General features: G+C 50.7%; 1 protein-coding gene across 4 annotated transcripts in view; it reads left to right on the top strand.

Moving 5' to 3' along the window:
- Positions 1-22,157, top strand: part of LOC144110190 (mitogen-activated protein kinase kinase kinase 1-like) — a 92,509-nt gene that overhangs the window by 25,826 nt on the left and 44,526 nt on the right. The window contains exon 1 of one of the 4 annotated variants that reach the window (XM_077643025.1): positions 20,389-20,772. The exons of the other annotated variants lie outside the window; for them this stretch is intronic. Within the exon in view, the coding sequence (XP_077499151.1) occupies positions 20,720-20,772 (53 nt within the window). The 5' untranslated portion in view covers positions 20,389-20,719. Of the gene's footprint in view, positions 1-20,388; positions 20,773-22,157 lie in introns of those variants that run through there. 4 annotated transcript variants of the gene reach the window in all.

Raw genomic sequence — 22,157 nt, 5'->3', positions numbered from 1 at the left:
GTGGTCGAAATTTCCGGAGCCCTTCGTTCACTACGGCGTCTCTCATAGCCTGAGTCGCTTTGGGACGTTAAACCCCCATAAACTAAAGTTTGTAATTAACCGACTTGGTCGTCCGTGGGGAAGAAGAGGGTGCTTCTGGAGAGACATTCCACCTTCGATGAGGAATGCTTGGTTTCCGGGCAGTAACCACGGGCGAGGACTCGCCCTCGCTGTGACGCCAACGCTAACCATAGTTTGTACGGACTGCGCTCGAGCTGGGAAAAATTAAGAAAAAAAAACGGCAAAATTGAGAAAGGACAAAATGGATATGTTCATTTTCTTTCCGTTTTCATCCGTTCAGGGGTTGCAGGGCGCGACTTTTGAAGAGGGTGAATTTAGTTTAGAGGATTGGTTGAATGAGCCGGAGCTCGCGAAGGCAATCGTCATGGTCGTTTCGAAGGAAACACATTTGGTATATAGGTGACAAGTGTTGACTGTGTTCCTGGCGCCGTTGATAAGGGAGGTTTCGGCGAGGTGTTTGTACGACGTCAGCCCCCAGGGCGGTAGTTGGATGAAATACCTCCCCTCCCGTGCATCGGACAGCGCGCTTTTCTCAACGTCTACTGTCCCTCTACTTCTCCCTCCACCTGCTTTGCATAATCTTCCTTCTTCGCTTGAATAAGGTCTCGGCGTAATTTAATGCTCCGCCAGCATGCCCTAGTAGCGGTCATGGGCATGTTCCAGTTCTCTGGCAGGTACAAATGAATTAATGACTCAGTCAATCAGTTAATTAATCCATTTAATCAGTTACCGACTTTGCTGGTCGCGAAAGGCTAAAGCCTTTCTCGTAAATTCCTCTGCGGCGTCTTGCGCCTCAACCGGTTGTGTGTCACGCAAAACGTTCCTACGTTGGCGCCTATTCCCCATCTTCCCGCTTTTCCAGACTCCCGAGGTATCTGGTACCGCTGGAAAAAAAAACAAAGAAACAAACAGGGAGACGGTATACGCGGTAGCGCTGGTTGTACAAGCACCGAGCGCGGTACTTCTTTTCTTCCTTTCTTCTCTCTCTCTCTCTTCCCGTATGGCCTCCGCTCTTTTTTTGCTCTCTCTATCTGGGCGCTCCTCGCTAGGACGGGACGACGACGACCCGCGTCTCGCTTGCGTTGTGCATGGCATATCTCTTTTTGTTTCGCCTCGTGCCGTTGCCCGTATGCGCGCGTAGTAAATAACCTAGCCCCCCCCCCCCCCCCCCTTAATTTCCATTTGCGCCGTCTTCTCTTCTTTCATGCTTCTTTCTTCCTTCGTCGCTCGTTCCGTTCACCCTGTTTCTCACCCTCTCCGGTTCCGGACGGGCTGCTGGGAAGGCACCACGCTGTCAGGCCGCGGGCAAAACTTGCGTATGTGTGCGTGTGGTAAGGAGGGGGTTTTTGCTGCTGCTGCTGCTTTGAACCTTTTAATCTCGCTAGCGGCGACGATCGGTGGTGGCGGGAGGAGAACATTGTGGGGAGAGAGAGAAGGGGGAGGGGGGTCGTCTGAGGAAGGGTGGCGACCTCGCCAGGACGACCAAGAGCTGTCGGAGGGGGGGTCAACATGGCGGTGGCGGACGTGTGGGTGTCGCGCGCGGGCGCGCCGGGGCTTTTAGCCTGGCTTCTCTGTGCGCGCTGTTCGTTTGCCGTGGCGGCGCCGGGTTGTGTTCCGTCTTCTCTGGGTTAGTTCTGTGCAGGACGCGTTCGAAGCGGAGACTCTGCTACGTCTGGAGATGTCTCGGAAGGACCCTGGGTCTACGGGTGCCTCAGAGATCGGCAGTTTAGGAGAGGAATGAAAGTGTGTTCGTAATTTGCATAATTTGCGTTTTACGCATGTCTGGTTCAGACGGCCGTCAGAGGAGCTTAAATGCCACTGCGTTTTGGGGTCTTGAGGATTACTGCCGATGACTCAGTGACTCCAAGAACGATTGCTGAGGGCAGAGCGGAGGGGATGAATTTTAATGGCAATAATTAATGCGGTTTGGCGCGCCAGTGGCGAAGGACTCGCGATAACGCACGCCTTGGCAGAGGTCTCAGAGTCATTCCCGACAGCCTGCGGTTCTTTAACCGAAGTCTTTGTATGCGGTGAGAGCAAGATATAATTAGTGTTGGGGCTGAGTCTCGCAGCAAGCGTTTCCTCATTCATTCGTTCAGCACAACGAATATCGACTGCAGACGGCGAAGAAAGAAAGAAAGAAAGAAAGAAAGAAAGAAAGAAAGAAAGGAAGAAAGTACGCGGATAAGGCTGTGCGGGATGTAGAGCCCCGTTTCTTCTGTTGCCTTCCTGTTGTGTGGGACTTCGCGGCGTCAGCCCCGTGGAGCGGATGCTGTCCGGGTGCCTCTGCGGTTGCTGGTTATCACGATCACTTTTCACATGCCTGGGGGGAAAAAAAACCTGAAAAAGTCGGCGCTGGTTCTTCCGAGTGGAAAACGGCCTTTTTTTTTACGTGTCTTCCTTGTGCGTTCGCCGTTTTGTAGAGTCAGTGAGGACCCCAACTCGCGTGAGTCGTGACACTTCGAAAGAACCTTGGCGGAACATTTTGCAGGAAAGGAAAGGTGCAGTAACTGCTATTGGTTTGCTAGCAGCACACATTCTTTTGGGGGGACAACTCTAGGTGGTCTGTATGCTGACGTATTGAGCGGGGGCCCGTTCACTTTTGAATCTACCTACAGCGTTCGCGGCGGCTCAGCTCTTGCTTGCACCTAATGTGTGTCGAGTTGAATTATCTCCCTCACTCTGGCTTCCTCTTGTGCGTGCTTTCATTTCTCTTTCTTTTTTGCTAGTCGCGCTGTCGTCGCACTTTATTTTATTGGTGTGTTCTGACATGTTGGCCGGAGCCAACATTCCCATTTCTAGTTATGTAATCCAGGAGAAATTTACTTCAAGGGCCATATATAGAGTTTGGTATAAGATGTGTAACAAGTATAAAATCCTCATCTCTATGTGATCGAGAAGCAGAACTTTACTTGAAGCGCCGTATATAGGATTTGGTATAAGACGTGTGACAAGTACAAAATCCCCATTTCTAGTTTTGTAATCCAAGATAACTTTACTTCAAGGGCTATATATACAGTTTGGTATAAGATGTGTAACAAGTATAAAATCCCCATTTCTAGTTGTGTAATCCAAGAGAAATTTACTTTAAGGGCCATATATAGAGTTTGGTATAAGATGTTTAACAAGTATGAAATCCCCATTTCTAGTTATGTAATCCAAGAGAACTGTACTGCAAGGTCCATATATAGAGTTTTGTATAAGATGTGTAACAAGTATAAAATCCTCATCTCTATTTATGTGATCGAGAAGCAGAACTTTACTTCAAGGGCCATTTATAGAGTTTGGTATAAGATGTGTGACAAGTACAAAATCCCCATTTCTAGTTATGTAATCCAGGATAACTTTACTTCAAGGGCCATATATAGAGTTCGGTATAAGATGTGTAACAAGTATAAAATCCCCATCTCTGTTTATGTGATCGAGAAGCAGAACTTTTCTTGAAGCGCAGCATATAGGATTTGGTATAAGATGTGTAACAAGTATAAAATTTTAATTTCTGTTACTTAATGGAGAACGTCATTCGAAAGACCACATAGGGTTTGATATAAAGTGTGCAACAGTTATAAAATCACCATTTCTAGTTACGTAGTCGAAAACTTTACTTAAAAGGTCATATGTAGGGTATGGTATAAGATGTGTAACAAGTATAAAATCTTGATTTCTGGTTACGTAATCGAGAACTTTACTTGGGCGGTCGTATTTAGGGTTCTGTATAAGATGTGTAACAAACATAAAACTCCCATCTATAGTTATGTGATCGACAAGGAGAACTTGTGGCACCATATGTAGGATTTGGTATAAGATGTGTAACAAGCATAAAATGTGTAGCTCACGCTGTCTTGCTGTCCGGTTGTCGAGCTATGCCTGTTGAGCGAAAGAAAGCTTGCCAGGAGAACCAACGGTCCTGCGCTGTAGCGCATTGACATCCGGAATAGAATCAAGAGCAATCGAATTTTGAATCGCTACTTCAAAGACGTGCGAATTTCCGGACAGTACTGGCCAGGGTTAGGTATGTTAAGAAGAAAGGAAAAGGGACGCCTACTGATCCTGGAGCCACTCGTCGTTGCCCCGCTTCAGAGGGGACGCTCTTACCAGCTATCCACGCGTGCTGCACGGAACTGGCTGGGCTCCCCGGCGTTCCTTTGCCCCGTGTTGCCGCTGCGGCAGGGCGCGTGCCTCGCGTACGTGGGATAGCCTCCCAGCGGGGAAACACCGCCGAGAGAGGGGGTGAGGGGGTACATGTGCAGTTCGTTGGTCCCGAGGACGGAGAGTTCGCGGGAATCCAGCTGTGGCGGGTGGCAGCATGGGTGATAGGCGCGCACTCTACACTGATGGCGCGTTGTTGCGCGGTTCTTTTGGACCCCACACAGTTTCTTCTCGCCTTTTGTTTCGTACTCGCAACTTCGAAATATTGCCGCTTTTCACTGATGAGTAGGGGTCGTGTCCCTTTCACCGGGGGCAACCCCTTCCATAAATTTGCCCACGTTTGTTGTGATAGAGCGTATGCAAAAGAATCTAAGCATGGGAACTTGAATGGTGTGCATTAAGAGGTCCAAAGTTGAGCTGCCTCAGGACGTCAGTAACTGATGGAAGTTGACCGATGATCAGAACAAATCTGTCAGAAAGGCACTGTATGCGGTCAAGCTTAGCAATGTCCTTGTAGTACAAGCTTTCCCATACTGTCGAAGCACGCGAGGACAGAGCTATAGAGAGCGGTGTATGCTTGATGTGCTGATACGTAACGCTTGGAATTGAGCCTTTTATTTTCTGCGAAGTCAACGAACTTTGCTGAATTCCTTAGCGCAAATGTTACGCATATAAAGGCACCTTTCGGTATAACAACAATGCCAGTCGGCCGGGCAAACGCCGACTGGCAGAGCTCATTTCCTTCCTCGGGAACCTCTTAATTTGAGCGCGCATTGCGACAACGAATGCACGCGTGTGTATGATAAGCAGATAAGACTCTGTTGAAACTGTATGCCACTTTACCGAGTGAGTCTGGAAGTATACTCTTTGAAGTGCCGAGCTTGGAATCACTTCGTTTGACAAGCCGCCGCGCTGCACTCTGCACCGGCGCCTTTTCCACACGATATACAGTGGTGTGCATCTTTATCGTACCGACTTTTAAGGATCTTCCCTCCTCGACCGTTGGCTTGTTTGCAGCGAAACTGTGCACGGAGATTGCTTACTGCGGTAACTTTTGTCTCATAGCAAATGTGAGCGCTTGATTGAATTGGCTGGGCATGATGCAAGCGCGCGGCGCCGGCGGCTTTTGGTCCCTTGATCTCGGCGCAGACGTTTCCGGGCTTGCATCACGCGCTGCCAAACCAGGTAAGCACCTCGGTCAAACTTGATACGAGACAGAGGTCACCGCAATATGCAACCTCTGTGCGTAGTTCCGCTGCAAACGAGTTAACTGTTGAGGACCTTGGTTTGGCTCTCCGCGTGCCCTTCGCACACTCTTCTCTCTCCCCTTCGACAGCCTCTCCTTTTCTCCGAGCTCCTCTTCTTCATTACTTGTATTTCGCCTTCCTTCTCTCAACAGTTAGCGTCGCTCCGCTGCACTGTTTTGTGCCTGCCTCGGTGCATGTGGAGAGGAGGAAATAGTTCGTTCCCATAAGGTGAGAGAGGGGGCGAAGCAGTCGCCGTGTCAGGGACGAGTGCTGGAAACGTGGAGAGCGCGGGAGAGTAGGAGAGGGCGCCGAGGTTACGGCGAGGTGAGCGTGCGGGCTGGCTGGGTGGCCTTATCGTCTATCAGTATAGTCTCCTGCGCCTCCCTCCCCAATCTCTCTTTGCCTGTTGTCAGCCCCGCCCTTCGCTTGGCATTATAGCTTTAGTGCCGTTTGTACGCGAACTTAAGGGGACATTGGAGTTGACGAGAAGTCGCAAATTGAAGTTGGTCTCATATCGATTTAATGCCGCTTTCTAGTGACAAAGCAACTGCGCGTGACAAAGCAACTTACAAGCAAAACATAAATACCCACGAAAGCAGCAGATTGGACAGCCGTCGCCGTAGCTCAGTTGGTAAGAGCACCGGACGCGATATTCGGAGGTCGTGGGTTCGGATCCCACCGGCGGCATGGTTGTTTTTTCTGCTGGTTTATAAGTAATTTCCTTATATAAAAACAAATTGATTGGCACTAGATATTAAAAAAAAGAAACATTCCCCTATGCACCTTGATTTCGGTGACTGTTGGCTTCCTTAATATGTTTGTCAAACGAGCCCCTCACTTCATTTGCCTTTTCTGCTATATATACATTTTAGTCGGACAAAAGTCAAAATAAAAGAGGCTTTTCTCCGTCAGAGGACCCCCTTCAAGCCAGTGGCGTCGGCCGATTCTCACGAACCTCCTAGCGAGGCAATGCAGGCAGTGGCAGATGAAAGGGGATAGTGCCCCCCCCCCCTCCTCATTGTCCCGCTGCTCACGCAGGTTCATGAGAATCGGCCGACGCCATTGGCTGGAAGGGGTTGCTTTGATGGGGAGAAAAGCCGCTTTTTTATTGTACTCGGCGTGTCCGCAATGATAGCACCGTATCAATGAGCCCGTGCTAATCCCCGGTGTTCTGAAAGGAAGTGTTGTATTCCTGCTGCTATATCAGACAATTGGACTATACTCCTTTTCATACATCAGGTGCAACGCTGTGAAAGGTACGGAAGTAGTCCGTACGAAAAAAATAAAGGGAGGCGTGTTACTCCGCGCTTGTTCTGTGGCCGACTGGTCTAAGGCACGAGAAAGCGACGGCTTGTCGTCAGCTGTTAAGAGTGCATTTAATCAAGCAGATGACAAATGTGTCATGAAGTAAGCCTGCAGGCAAAACCTTTAATGTGTTTCGCTCGCCACAAGGAGCGCACTACTTTTTGGTCGCGGATGCAAGTAGCGCGAACAAGAGCGCTAGCTTTGACAGCGTTGCACCTGTCCCGCCGCGGTGGCTCAGTGGTGAGGGCGCTCGGCTACTAATCCGGAGTTCCCGGGTTTGAACCCGACCGCGGCGGCTGCATTTTTATGGAGGCAAAGCGCTAAGGCGCCCGTGTGCTGTGCGATGTCAATGCACGTTAAAGATCCCCAGGTGGTCGAAATTATTCCGGAGCCCTCCACTACGGCACCTCTTCCTTTCGTCTTTCACTCCCTCCTTTATCCGTTCCCTTACGGCGCGGTTCTGGTGTCCAACGATATATGAGACAGATACTGCGCCATTTCCGTTCCCCCAAAACCAATTATTATTATTATTATTATTATTATTATTATTATTATTATTATTATTATTATTATTATTATTATTATTATTATTATTATTATCACTGTTGTATGAAACGGCATATAGAAGGATTTGTTGAAGGCATTGAATGAACAGTGCAAACGCCGTACGCCCAAGGAAAGTGTAATAAGTGACGAGATGAACGTTAACGGTCATGTCACAAGTTCTATCGAAGTGGTTAAATAGGCGTTGTTACGGCAATTCTGTCTGACGAGCTGTACGTGGTGGAGCTTATGGTTTTGAATGATAGTTTAGCCGCGGCGGTCGTAGTAGTTTTATTACTGGCGCGTATCGCTCGTAAATTGCGCGTGTACGCGAATGGAGCTGGCTTCTGAGAACGTTATCATTTTTTTTAATCCCTCGCCGCGTCGACTTGGCCTTCCTTGTATACGGAGTGGAGAAAGGGTTTCATAGAGCGTTTTTTTGTTTTGTTTTTATAACGGCACTCATTAACGGTCGCCAACTCCCGCGGCGGCCGACAACTAGTGCGAGCTGATCGGCAATGCCGATATGCCAGTTATAAATAGTGAGTAGAAGTCAGCGCCCCAGCTCAAGGAGAGCTGGTTAACCTAAGCAGCCGCGAAGCTTGCCGCACATACACTTCAACAAACGCGGAAGGCCGACCTTAGTCAAACGCTCGTACCGCTCGCCGAATATCGCGCCATCTGCCGGCGCTCTGATAAACTGCTCGAGCAGTCGAAACCTACGTATAGAGCCCAAACTGGGCCCATTCTTCGGCTTACATTAACAAACAACCCATAGATCCCTACTGCTTCGTTTTAACGAGGTTCGACTGTATTATGTTATGGATATTGCTTCGCAACACTCGGCCACTTGCTGTCGTGCGCGCTTTTTTTTTTTAAACTGCGGCGTGCGAGTGAATAGAGAGCTTTAGTTTCACGTACGTACAGAGTTCACGTACGCAAACGTGAAAAGTCTACGTAGCATACGCGCATGTCGTTTCAAACCGCTTTTAGTTGCACGTACGGGACAGACGCCGCGCGTTCTTCCTAGCGCCATCTACTGACAGATGAAGACACTGCTGTAGCCACTCTAAGACAAGACGAGTCAAAGCCAAGCCAGTCAAACCGTCGGAGCGTTGCATCGTTAGGCTTAACAGCTGAGAAATCGCCCTTATATCTGAAAAACAAAAGCGATTTGTCGCCTAAAACTTTATGCGAGGGTCAGAATGGGCAAATCAATGGCGAATGCAACTGTTTAGAACACGATGTCGCGTCGAGGGATTAGCGACGAAGCTGTTATCGCTGTGAAGCGGCGGGCAGGGCGCCGCCATGTTTGTCAACGCTACGTATGCAATCGACGCGAACACCGCAACGTAAAAATCCGAATCTCGCGTACGTACGCGAGACTCGCGCATACCCTTTGCGTTCTGCGCATGCGCACTGGTCACCCGTAAGAGCTCTACGCACGTGCAACGAAAGCTCTCTAATGACAAAGAAAAGGACGAAATAAAAAGCTAGGACCAGACAGTTCTCGCGTTGCAAGGGAAGCGAGCGTGAGAACGTGCGCGTCCCGAGCACCGCGACCGACGACTCGTGGTCGTGCTGTGTGTACTGCGGCGGCGGGAAAAACGAGACGGAATGCTCGGCGGCGGGAGAGATCGCTTTCAGCGGCTGTCACGAGGGAAGCTGTTGCTCTTTCAGTCCCGGCGGGATATTTTTTTGTTGTTGAGCCCTCTGGAATGAAAAAAAAATATGCATGTAATAGAAACACCCATCTGGATTTACTTGCTCCGACCGGCGGAAATTGCCTGCCCGTGGGTGCAGGATTCGCCGCAAATGAACCGCGCCAGACTGTTTCGTGAGCGAGAAGCTCTTCCGCGTTCTTTTTGCGTTTAATTTACGTGGTCTGCGTGCTCTAGTAATTGGTATCCCTGTCAAGTTGCGTTGTGTTCTTTATTTAATAACTTCGCGCTTACTTAAAAAAATTATATATGCGTGCGCTATATAAACCACATGTGAACGGATCGTTGCCATGTTGCCCGTGAAAGGTGTGTCGTGCCTTTTTGGCCGAAACATTGAATGAATATAGAATGCAGGCTGAGGATCGACAGGGTGGCATGTGCCTCAGCGCACAGGCGGCTGAGGCACATGCGAAGTGATAGCTTTGTCTCGACAGCCTTATTACAACTTTGTAGAAGACCAAAGGCGAGGGTGCCGACCTACCGTAACCAGTTGCCGTGAACGCTTCGATCCGTCTCGTACGCATGCGTGCGAGTGTTTCAGCCTGCAGCAGAGCTTGGAAAGCGGCTTGCTAAAATGTGTCTTAAAGAAATGTGATTCGACGGTAGTTTTTAAAGAAATAAACACCACTTTTGTGCGATATTTTTTTTTTTTGCCGTAATAGCGCAAGTCCATTTACTGCGAACTTCGGATACAACGAACGCACTCCGCGGGAGGTAAGGTTCCGTTTTGCATTAGTGGGCTCGCTACTACACCGCAAGTTGCTGTACATTTATATTTGTTTATTTTCATTTCTTGGAGTATTGCGTGTGTTTCTCCCTTCCCGTTCTCCCCCCCCCCCCCCCCCCGCCCTCAACTTGTTCTTTCACGGCGAAGTCGAGGTGTAGAAAAAGTTTTCACCATATAATCGTTAACGTTAAATATCCCCAGGTGTTCGAAATTGTTCCGGAGCCCTCCACTACGGCACCTCTTTCTTCCTTTCTTCTTTCACTCCCTCCTCTATCAATTCCCTTACGGCGCGGTTCAGGTGTCCAACGATATATGAGACGGACACTGCGCCATTTCCTGTCCCCCAAAACCTATTATTATTATTATTATTATTATTATTATTATTATTATTATTATATTATAACCGACCCTAAACTGAGTCGAACTTGTATTGCTGCGTTCGTGGAAATTTGGCGCACTTCCAACCCATTCTGGAATTTCAGTAGATCGCAAGTCTTCAACCGCGCGTTTTCATTCAGCTCCTCGCTCCAAGCAATCGACATGCCTCGCGATTTTTCTTTGTGGTCTCAAGCCTCGTGCACGATCATCCATGTTCCGCCCTGCCTGTTTCTTTGTTTTGTTTATTCCGCGGAACTTGCGAGGCGCCTCTCGGAAGTAATGTGACGCGTGCGCCGACAGCTTGTCCTTTTGTTTTCAGCGCGCGTGACCGATCCTGTTCTTTTTTTGTGCCGCGTCTTTCACCACGTGCGTTTCCCGAGGCTTCGTGTTCCTCTCGCCGGGCTCCCTCAGTATGCTGTCGCCTCTGCGGCTGCGTTGGCCTGTGTCGAGCGGCTGCTGTGCTGGTGCCGCATCAGCACGTGACACGACGCGCGAATCATGCGGTGACACCTCTACGAGGGACTCTGTGTGCGGCGTAAACTGCCTCGTAGTGTGGTCGTAACAGGAAACAACCGCGTTCGCCTGCTGCCCGGGCGAAGCTGAGCCGTATGCGGGACACGTATGGCCGCGGGGTGGCGCTCTGCACAGTCCGTCGTCGTCATCGTCATCATCACTTGTCACGTGAATCAGGTGGGCTTGTCAGCGGGCGCACTTACGGAGGCAAGGGGGCCGGGTGTGATGCAGCTGTCGCTATCTCTTGTGCGCCCTGAATCGTGACGGCACCGCATGGGTTTTTGCTTTTTTTATACTATATATGGTTCAGATGACACGTGCACACGATAAGGAGTGAGGCAGAGCTCGATGTGATGCTTGATTTTATTTGTGATTTGTGAGGGCTTAATTAACGTCCCAAAGCGACTCAGGCTATGAGGGACGCCGTAGTGAAGGGTTCCGGAAATTCTTTAACGTGCACTGACATCGCACGGTACACGGGCCTCTATCGATGTGATGCGTCCGGAGTGGGGATGGGCAGGCCATGTACAGCTCCAGGATGGAAGATGGAATGGTCAGTGAAGTGAAAAAAAAAATTGTGATGGAGACCAAGAAAAACAAAGTGATAGTTGAGTTGCCAGCCAGCAGCAGCGTGTGAATGATTAGGGATTCGCGCAAAACGACCGCACCGTTTTGCGCGAATCCCTATCATTCACCACTGCAGGGCCAAGACCTCCCCCACTGACCTCCCATTACCCCAGTCGCGCGCCAGGCGCGGCAGCCCTATCCTGGCAAACTTCCTAATCCCATCCGCCCCCTGCAGCCGCGTCTGCCTTCTCTGCAGTTCATCTCGCTAGTTGTTTGCAGCACTGTGAAGCCTGCGGCGATCTGAGCTAGTCAAGGCGCCCTGCGCGGCGAAACGTGTTCCTACGCGCCTCTCATCCCCTCGACTGGTGGCTCCATCCCTGGGAAGGAAAGAGCACCAGTTTTCAGCTGCTGCGCGCAGGAGACTCGGCCGACTCTAAGGACGCCATGTTTACGTATATGGTGGCGCACCACTTCGCAGCAAGCATCCGCAATGATATGCTCGCGCGGACTTTCTCTGCTGGTTTAACCAGCGAGTGAACTGCTCGCTATACTTTCACACCACCACCCTGAACTGCCTTTTCAAATACTACAATAATTGTTTGAGAAAAAAGAAAGCACAACACTGCTCAGATATTCGAAGTACTGTTTGTTGTGTTCCATGGCCCTGATTGGACGAGAGAGCTCTACCATTCACATTGCTGCAAACAACTTTGAGATGAAGTTTATAGGGATCCACTCCGTACTGAGGAGCTAGTAAACCAAGGAGGTTACAAAAAAAAAAAACTGCCTCATAACCCAAAATCTTTTTTTTTTTTGCTTCCTTCTTGGCGTGCGCGTCAAATGCGAATGGTGCGCGACGAAGTAACCGTGGGAAAGCAACCGCGGAGCTTGGGAACGTGATAGGAGCGCGGCCCGTACCTCTCTCTCATCCAGCGTCCTGTTCTTCCCGCCGCCAGGAAATATCTCGTGTCAGTGATACTGCGGGCCGACGGCGGCTGCTTTTTTGCCTTATCTTTTTGTCGGTGCCTGCGTCTGGGTGCGTATGTACGTACACCTACCTATCGGCATCGCGTTGTTCTCTCTCGTGACGTCACGCTACGTCGGTCCGGTCTTATTTTGTTTGTGTGGTGGCTGTGGGGGCGCGCGGTGAGAAATCGGGATTCATTCGTCGATGGTGACGTTTAGATGGAGGTAGCGTTATCCTTTGCAGTGTCTGCATTTTAATCTCGTGCCTAGCTTATTATTTGGCTTACCGCGATACCAACCTGTCTGATTACCGGTCGCATCGAGCGGGCCTCAGAGGTAGGTTCTGGGTTCATTGTCCTTCTCAGTACAGGCCAAGGGTGGCCAAACTGCGGCGCGCGACTCTCTGGCATATGTACGTCTGTACCCCCCCCCCCCCCCCTCCCATTTCTGCCTCTAAAGAAAGCTTCCCTTAGGTTCGAATGGGGCATCGTAATGCAAGAGGAACAGTGAGCAATAGCTGCATGAATGGGATTCACTGTTACCAGCAGCTTTATTGCAAGGTATAAAAAAAACAATTGCCACTCTCCCCTCTGTATTGCTGCTTTTCACGAAAAAGATTTTTTATGGCTCTTTTTATGTGCCTGTCTAGCCACCCACTCCTGGTATAGGCTACCACTACCGACTCAATTGTACGCGGGTGATTGGATTACCACTACCGATTCAGTTGTACTCGGGGGATTGGATTCGGCACCGATAAATAACTCGTGCTGTAGCTGAGAAAACGGCATGAGCTCTAGCCTAACTATAGCATTGTATGAAGGCGCACAGTCAGTGGGATATGTTTCTGTTTATACTGCTGAAGCGGTCTTCCCCAGCACATGCATTCGTAGAACGATTCCTCTTAACTATGCATGCAGGATGTTTCACCTATAATTAAGACTCTCAGCAATTTCGAAAAGTGGATTTCTGAGTTAGAATAATAATTGGTTTTTTTGGGGAAAGGAAATGGCGCAGTATCTGTCTCATATATCGTTGGACACCTGAACTGCGCCGTAAGGGAAGGGGTAAAGGAGGGAGTGAAAGAAGAAAGAAAGAAGAGGTGCCGTAGTGGAGGGCTCCGGAATAATTTCGACCACAAAGCTCGTTTTTTCTGCATAACATTGTCGGTGGTGTAGTGCACCAGAATGCGGCTAAGACGTGCTAACTAGCATGCTGGTTAACTAATATTCATTAGTTAACTTTCTGACAATTCCTGTTAGGCGCCATAATTTATCGAGATGCTTGTAGCCCACCTTGAAGTAAATAACGTCCGTGCCAGTTTTTACGATTTCGAAAATGCCATTCTCGTTCGTCTCCGCTGCAACGCAAGGAATTTGGGGAAAACACATGGCCGAAACCGCGCGACCAGAAAGAGCGCTAGCCACGCCTACGAGCGCACGCCACACATTGGCGCGCCTGTCACGTGCTTTCCCGTTGGAGGGAAATGACGCCACCAGAACAGAAGTGACGTCACATCCGCAAAGGGCGTCAATTGCTCCTACTGCCATCGCATTGGCGACACATAATGTTGGTGTAGCTGTTTTTTTTTTTTTGATGGTCCTTCCTTATCGATGTCGCACTGGGAGTAGTGTTTGAACGACTGTCACGTACATTTTGAAATGCAGTCGGTGTATGTTATGTAGGAACCTTAGTGAGCGCTATGCTACGGCCAGTTTATTTGGCTATCTGCCCGCCGGCGCTCCTTTTGATCGATGGCGTTCAAATTGGCATTGCTTTATCTACCTTATCGCTCCGCGCAACCACTCCTGTCCCAGTACCGTAGGGCCGCTGATAAGCGAACTGAGGAACCGCTGAACGCTGTGAAAGGCTTTGGTTTCTATGTAAACTGGACCGCTCGGGGACCACAGACGGCACGTGTGCGCAGATATAAACTTTATTATCGGCGCTGTTTAGTTTATTCTATTTTATTTTTATCGAGCCGTATGTTCGGCTTCGTCACTTGCTTGACGTGTATAGCATATGCGGTTGTCGCATTCGAGCGCTTTAACGGAGTTCGCTGTTAGATGGTTTGACGTAAACCTCGTCAGAAAAGGAACTAGAAGGAGTTTCGTTACTTAATTTGGTTAATATGTGCGGTGACGTCCCAAAGCGACACATATGGGCTGTGAGGGAACCAATAGTAGAGGGTTTCGGATTAGACCGCCTGGGGATCTTCAACGTGCGCTGACATTTCACAGCACGTGCGGGCGCCTTTTGCGTTTCGCCTCCATCGAAGTGCGGCTGCCGCGGCTTGGATCGAACCCGCGACCTTGGTGCGAGAGAGTGAGTGAACAACTTTATTGTCGCAAAGGAATTCTCCCGGTGAAGGTGGCCTCCCAATTGCTCCGGTGTTGATGTGTTGTTTACTGGTGCTGCCTGTGTATTCTGGACAGGCCCATGGAAAGTGGTATAGCGTTGGGTGTTCCCCGCATCGCGGGCGTGTGTTGTCCGATAGCTTTTGCTGAGTAGACTCAGATCATGGTGTGTATTAGTTGGCAGTTGTGTCCAGGCAACCGAATGCTCTCTACTAAGGTCTTTGTGGGGAGGGGGGTAGGTCCTCCTGAGGGCTCTTTTGGTGTTCTGGGATGCATGGCTCCATGTCGACTAGCGACTGTGTTCAGTTCGCCGTCGTCCTGCTCTTCCCGATTGGCGTATGCTCGGGCGTTGGCACGTTGGTTCCCTTTGGCAGTCTCATGGTCTGGCGTCCGCGTGGTGAAGCATCTCATACAGGGGATCTTGGAATCGGCAGCCAAACGCCGAAGCCACTGAGCCCTCGCGGAGAGTTGAAAAGGTTCCTTCCGCTAATTTAGGGGACGCCGTGGTCGGCTCGCCTTACGTGAGTGAGCCACCTGTGAGTGAAGCCTGGGGTGGTGACTGAGAGGCTACCGCGTTTTACTGCTGAACAAAAAAGAGTCGATCCCCTTTCCTGCGGCCATTGTTTGTTGGAGGAGGCGGATGCAAAAAACGCGACTTCGGTGCGCCTGTGGTGTCGAAAATGATGCCGAGTGTCACACGTACCACACGGAATTTAGGCATCTTATATAAGCCACGCTTCAGCTTTGTCGCGTAAAAGTCCGTGTTGCTTCGCAATTTACAAGTCGTCATCAGACCGTCGCGCTTAATTGACTCTTGTGACCTCGTACTTTCCAGTCACTGATTGTGTAAAAATTGAAAATTGGTTTTTGGGGAAAGGAAATGGCGCATTATCTGTGCGCATTATCTGTCTCACTTATCTCGTTGGACACTTGAACCACGCTGTGAAGGAAGGGATAAAGGGGGAGTGAAAGAAGAAAGGAAGAAAGAGGTGCCGCAGTGGAGGGCTCCGGAATAATTTACGCCACCTGGGGTCTTTAACGTGCACTGACATCGCACAGCACACGGGCGCCTTTGCGTTTCGCCTCTATCGAAACGCGGCCGCCGCGATAAGGTTCGAACCCGGGTACTCTCCGGATCAATAGCCGAGCGCCCTCACCACTGAGCCACCGCGGCGGGTGATTGTGTAGGAAATGGAAATTGGTTTTGGGGGAGAGGAAATGGCGCAGTATCTGCCTCGCATCTCGGCGGACACCTGAACCGCGCCGGAAGCTAAGGGATAAAGGTGGGAGTGAAAGAAGAAAGGAAGGAAGAGGTACTGTAGTGGAGGGCTTCCGTGATTGTGTCAGCATCTTTCATTTTGCTGACGTGCCGTTCCGTGTTTCGATTCGCGCTCGCCAGATGGCGTTCGGATGAGCGGAGGGAGCTAAAGCCCCTGGAAAATTTTGCGGGGGCTTTACAGAGAGCGCCCAGTGACGCTGGCAAAGTGACAAGTCAGAAGGAGATTGGCAGCGGTTCGGTGTTGTTGCCGCTACATGGAATGCAATATCGAATAGCTCTGGCTTCCGCACGGCGGTCGAGACTGCAGAACCGAAAATAGAAAATGACGCGCGAACGCTCTGTACGCAGATGTTGTGTGCATGCTTTTCTCTCTTGGCGTTTTTTTTTCTCGCCGTACGCTTTGTTTGGGAAACCCGACTAGAATGGATGTTTGACGAGTTGCCTGCTGGGATCCCTTTGCCTCTGACGTAGTGCGGATGCTGTAGTGACGCAGTTGCTGTCATTTGAGAGCAGCGCCCCTTGCTTCCTGCCTTTTTTCTCTCGTCCTCCCATCTTTCTTTTTTTCTTCTGAATTTCGCCGCGCCGAGTTTCTCAATGTGAATCCCTTACGCAGTCACCTCTGAGCTTGCAGTATAATGTCGATGAAAGCCTGTGAATAATAATAATTGGTTTTTTGGGGAAAGGAAATGGCGCAGTATCTGTCTCATATATCGTTGGACACCCGAACCGCGCCGTAAAGTCTGTGAAATTTTGAATTTTAACAAAATTTCTGTCGTTCTGCTCGCTGCATTCCTGGTTGGGCAAAAAGAAAGTATCAGAGGTACAAAACCCAGGTAAACTGCTCAATTGAACGTTTTCCTCAGAACGCTGCAATCCCCCCCCCCCCCCTCCCCCAGGAAAAAAATATATAGCGAAAGAATGAAATACATGCAATAACGCCGTCTTTATTCTATGTGCGCACTTCGCTTGGGGAAGAGTATTGAGTAAGCTTCCGCAAGAAACAAGGGTTAGACGCACGTGCTAGCTGGGTTAACTTTTTTAGGGCGCTTCTGGTTTTCGAAACGCGATTAACATGACCTGTAGCTGTAGCTACGCATGGACCTTGCGTTTATGCGCACTGCGCCAAATTGGAAGTTTATTTCCGAGGCAATTTCGTCATACATTAAAGCTGATACACGTGCATTGGACGAAAGCAATTACCAACCGGTGCAGCAAAAAGAGAAAAATTCGAAATGCATTTTGTCGACGTGTAGCGTTCCCTGAGCTGCCATTCTCCTGCTTTCCGAGAGAAAAAAAAGTAAAAAAGGGATAGCAGTTAACGTTAGTGCTGTTTGCTAACTGAAATTCCGTTGCTGCGGGGCGGCATTTTCTGCGGGGCACGCGTAGAGAATTCTCCAGCTCCCCCAGGTGGTCTATCGAGCTATATTATATAGCTCGATTGATCCGCACCCCCTTGTTAGCTCGCTTACAGAAAGGCTATGTGGCATTTTTTTTTCTTTCTTTCCTTACGACGAAAAAGGTCAGGCCTGCGCGCGTCGTCTGCTAGCAGCCTTTGTTCCGCGCGGCCAGGAATGCGTCGTCTGCGCTTCGCCTATTTCGTTTCCTACCTTTTGATTGGCGCGTCACGTGGGTCGGGCTATTTTTGTGACGCGGCTGCGCCTGCGAACGCTTGCAAGTGCTGCGTGCTATACCCTTTCTCTCTCGCCATCCCCCCTTTCCATCGCCTTTGTCGTTGTCGTCGTCAGCACCTGTCAACCGCTGCCGGCGTCGGCGGGGTAGTTGCATAAACCTTGGCAAAGCCGTCGCTCCCTGCAGCAGTTCCGGGTTTTCCCCGCGCCCGAGCTGTGGGTCTCGTCGGCGTGATATCCTGAAACGTATACTGCTGATGCTGCGACATCGGAGAGTGAATGTCGCTTCGTTTTATAGTCTGGAAGCAAAAAGATGTAGGAGCGGTCGATGCGCTTTGCTATTTCCGTACTCTTAACGGTATTTTCGCAATTTCTCGGACGTTCTGTGAAATCAGTTCATTTATTTTGCGCGTGCCTGTGTTTCCCTAGCAGCAGTTGCGAAGCTCGTCACACTCATTGTACGTGTTCAAATCCGTCCTGCACGCCGACTAGGCGAGGTCTGAATACTGTGGCGCCACCTGCTGCGATCGTGTGAAACTGCATCGGCCTGCTAGAAAGTTACAGCAGGTCTGCCGTCGATAGCTAATGCGATGGTTTCTAGGCGGCGCATTCGTCTGCTAGCCACTTTACTAGCCGCTGCTATCCACTAGGATGCGAAGGATGCGCCGATTTCGAAAGTTTTTTGTGACAAGTCGTCTAACCTTGGTTTTGGAGCACAGAAGCCGCAGATTCTGATAATTGCTTGAAGGATTGGGTGTTAGTGCCGTATGTCTTTGCCAGCTCAGGATTTTCTTGCGCAAAGATAATGATCAGTTAACTAATTCGCGGAGAGAAGGTGTTGTTTCATAAACTGCTAATCACCGTGAGTAATCAGTCCCTCCCACTCGTAGCTGCTGCGCTAAAAGCTAAAAAAAAAGGGGGGGGGGGTGAAAGGCCGGCGTGAGGCATGCTTTTTTTAAAATAGCATAGGATGCCGTGCAGAGTTCCAATTCAGTGCGCTTTTCTGCGCCTCGCATGCGGTAGGGGCGAGGTTCGATCCCAGTGTCGCCGGGTACCTAGCGATGATACACCAGGTACAAGCATATATGCGTGCACGGGTCTCCATAAGGGGGAGTCCAAATTTGTTCATGGTAGCGCCCGTTTATGTGTTCTGGGTAGCAGGGAACAATATGGTACAAAATGTGCGCCCCTCTTCCCCTATGGGGAAGAAGAGGGACTTTTACCTATGGGTACAAGCTTTACTTAGGCCTGATGCTCGGCTCGTCTTAGGGTGAAATTATTGGAAAATGGGTCTTTGATCCCAACTTGAGTGGCAAAAACACCTAGTGCCATGGCGCTCTTCGGCCAGAGCTACCAGTGTGGCATTAAAATTCATCATCGTCATAATCATTGGTGTCTACAAGACTTGAGTCCGAGTGGCTGAGTGGTTACGGTGCTCGGCTGCTGGCCCGTAAGACGCGGGTTCGATCCCGGCCGTGGCGGTCGAATTTCGATGGAGGCGAAATTCTAGAGGCCCGTGTACCGTGCGATGTCAGTGCACGTTAAAGAACCCCAGGTGGTCGAAATTTCCGGAGCCCTTCACTACGGCGTCTCTCATAGCCTGAGTCGCTTTGGGACGTTAAACCCCCGTAAACCATAACCAGACTTGAGTCCGAAAGGCGACTTTCCGCGTGACACATCGTGCGCTATGTTTTTAACGGTTCATAAGTCTCTGAAATACACACACACGACAGCTGCACGATGTTTTTTTGTTCAAAGTAAAATCTAATAGGCATGGGTTTCTTCTGTTGGCGCCGGTTCTGCAGCCAAAAGACTGATCTCATTAAAACGCATGACAGTGATCAGTATAGTCCTATCACGCAGAAAATGTCTCGCTCTGGTCTGACTGGAGCCCTCCGCGTGATGCAATGATGTGACACCAAACTTGAATTAGATAACTAGTCGCGCGACGTCTACAATGCTTCGTCGATGGGGACAACCACCGGGCTGTGTCGTCACTGCTGAAGTAGCTGCCCTAGCTGTTCCCGTTGGCCTTTGCCGTTCGCGCACGTGTGCCCCTTCCCAACCTTGTTTGCTATCAGACAAACGGCGGCTCCAAGCCGTGTTGTGTCGCGGCCGTCCCGCGCGGCACCTCTCCTCCGCCTTCTTACAACGGCCGCATCTTAACGGTGAGGACTCTCGGAGAGGGGCGTGCACCGATGAGTCATCCTCATCTCTCTACACCGCCAAGCCGCAAGTGCCCTCCAGGCTCCCCACCCCCAGGCCATCAGAAAGGGCCCAGGCGGAGGCGTGGCAGTTGTATGGCGGGCCGCGTTTCCGAGAAAAAACCCAGCTCCCCGCTGCCTCCCTGTTTTCCTCAAATCTCGTCGGGTCCCCGCGGCCGCCGCGGGGCAAGTGACGAAGTGACCCCCCCTCCCCCCTCCTTTCCCCGCTAGTACCTATCCTGGTTCTTTCGCTCTCTTTCATCCTGCCTTCTTTTCCACTGTCTCTTTCAGTCCCTTTTTGCTTTCCCTCCCCACACCTTTTATTCCCGGAACTGCCTGCCCCCATCTGGCCTGTATCGGCCGCTGTTGCCATACCCGCACGGCCTCCTGCGTGGACCGGCCGCGTTGTACGCACTAACCTCCAGCTCACTGCGGCTACTTTGCGGCCTCCTTTCCCCGTTGTTTCTCTCTCGTGCTTTGTTCTGTGCTAGCGGTGCACGTCTTCCCTCCTCCGCCTCCCCGAAAAAGTGGCCCTCGTCGACTACGATGGAGACAAAACTCTCCCAAGACCTCCCCTCGGCCCCCAGCGGGAGGTCGCCAACGGGAGCATCTCGGCGCGAACAGCCGTGCTGAATCGCCAGCGTTGTGGGGGCGAGGGGCCAGCGGAGAGCGGTTTCGGAGGTGTTCACCCTCTCTCACAAGCTACGGATATGAGGACGGTAGAAGAGCATCGACGGCGCTGCTCGCGCTGTTGACTGGCCCTTGTGGATGCGCTTGCCGTGTTTGACAGCGTGTAGCTGGTCCCTCGAACAAAGGACTGAGCTTCGACGCCCTCCGGGTCGTTTCTTCGCCCCCGGGCCGCCGGCTTTCCGGCGGCGAGCGTGGCGCCGTGCGCTCGCCTCCCTCTCTCACCGCCGAGACGTGTTTTGGCGCGAATACGAGTAGCGTCGTTGTGTCCGACGGCAGTGAGGCGGCGACGCTCGCTGTACCTTCTTTGTTGTGGGACGAAAAGTGCGCGGCGGCGGCGACGACTCTGTGTACCGACGACGGCAGTGCGCGCCCTTGTGCTGTGTTCGCTATGGCGTGCTCTAACTGCAGGAAGGAGTTCGACTTGCGCAGAACCGGAAACAGGTCAGCTGCTTGTAAATCCTTTGCCCCCTCTCCTAACTCCTCCATCTGAGAGTAGCGTCCTTGTGCGCAACCGCTAGGTGATGTCCGCACCACGTTCCGATGGTTTAGACGCGCCGGTATGTGCATGCGTGCTAATTCAGCCCGACCACTTTTCCTATCTACCGTTATTTCACATTTTTTCCCATGGGAGAGAACACCATGGGAGTCTTCCCGGGCCCGTTCCCCATGTTATGGGATCACCCTCTATAGTTTCCTCCTCTGCTCATTTATTTTCACCTTCGGGTACGTGTATTAAACCTACGTTGGCATGGATCCGGCTGCGTAACTTCCCGCCCCTACGGCACCTCTTTCTTCCTTTCTTCTTTCACTCCCTCCTTTACCTCTTCTCTTACGGCGCGGTTCAGGTGTCCGCCGATATGTGAGATAGATACCGCGCCATTTCCTTTCCCCAAAAACCAAAACCAACCAACTCCCCGCCCTGCGCGTGGTTGAGTTGTGACAACAAGACGATTGAGTTCGGTCTGTTTGATTATGTCGGCGTGCAGTTGTGTTGATGCATAAAATGAAAATTTGCTTTTGAGGAAAGGTAATGGCGCAGTATCTGTCTCTCCTGAACCGCGCCGTACTGGAAAGGATAGAGGAGGGAGTGGGCACTGCGCGGTTCATGTGTGACAGCAAGACGAGTGAGTTCGGTCCGCTTGAATATGTCGGCTCACAGTTAGTTTTTCCATCCTTTTGTTAAAAAGGAATTCGCTCTGCTACTAAACCGGAGTACCCGGGTTCGAACCCCACCGCGGCGGCCGCGTTTCGATGGAGTCGAAACGCAAAGGCGCCTGTGCTGTGCGATGATGTCAGTGCACTTTAAAGATTGCCAGGTTCCCAGGTGGTTGAAATTATTCTAGAGCCCTCCACTACAGCACCTCTTTCTTCCTTTCTTCTCTTAGCCCCTCCTTTATCGCTTCCCTTAGGGTGCAGTGCCCATATGTGAGACAGGTACTGCTCCATTTCCTTTCCCCAAAAACCATTTTTTAATGACTCCCATCTTGGTGGACACCCGAACTGCGCTGTAAGGGAAGGGTAGAAGGAGGTGGGGTAGTCCGGAATAATTTCTTTAATTTGCACTGACATAGCACAGCACATGGGCTCCTTTGAGTTTTGCCTCCATCGAAACGCGGCCTTCGCGGCCGGGTTCGAACCCCGGAAACTCAGGCTTATGTAGTAGGTCTCCATTTTCTCTTTTGGGCTCGATCATGTGTAGAGCGGCAGAACGTTTGCCTTGAGGGTGATTATCACAAAAAAGCCAAAGGAGGAACCTGTTAGTCCCTACTCTGGTTGCGCCTAGGTGGCACCAACATTGAAATGCATAGCATGTGCTGGAGTTAACT

This window comes from Amblyomma americanum, chromosome 11 (assembly GCF_052857255.1).
Source record: "Amblyomma americanum isolate KBUSLIRL-KWMA chromosome 11, ASM5285725v1, whole genome shotgun sequence".
Taxonomy (NCBI): Eukaryota; Metazoa; Arthropoda; class Arachnida; order Ixodida; family Ixodidae; genus Amblyomma; species Amblyomma americanum.
Note: the sequence above shows the minus strand (reverse complement) of the source record. Positions and strands in the feature narration are given on the sequence as shown.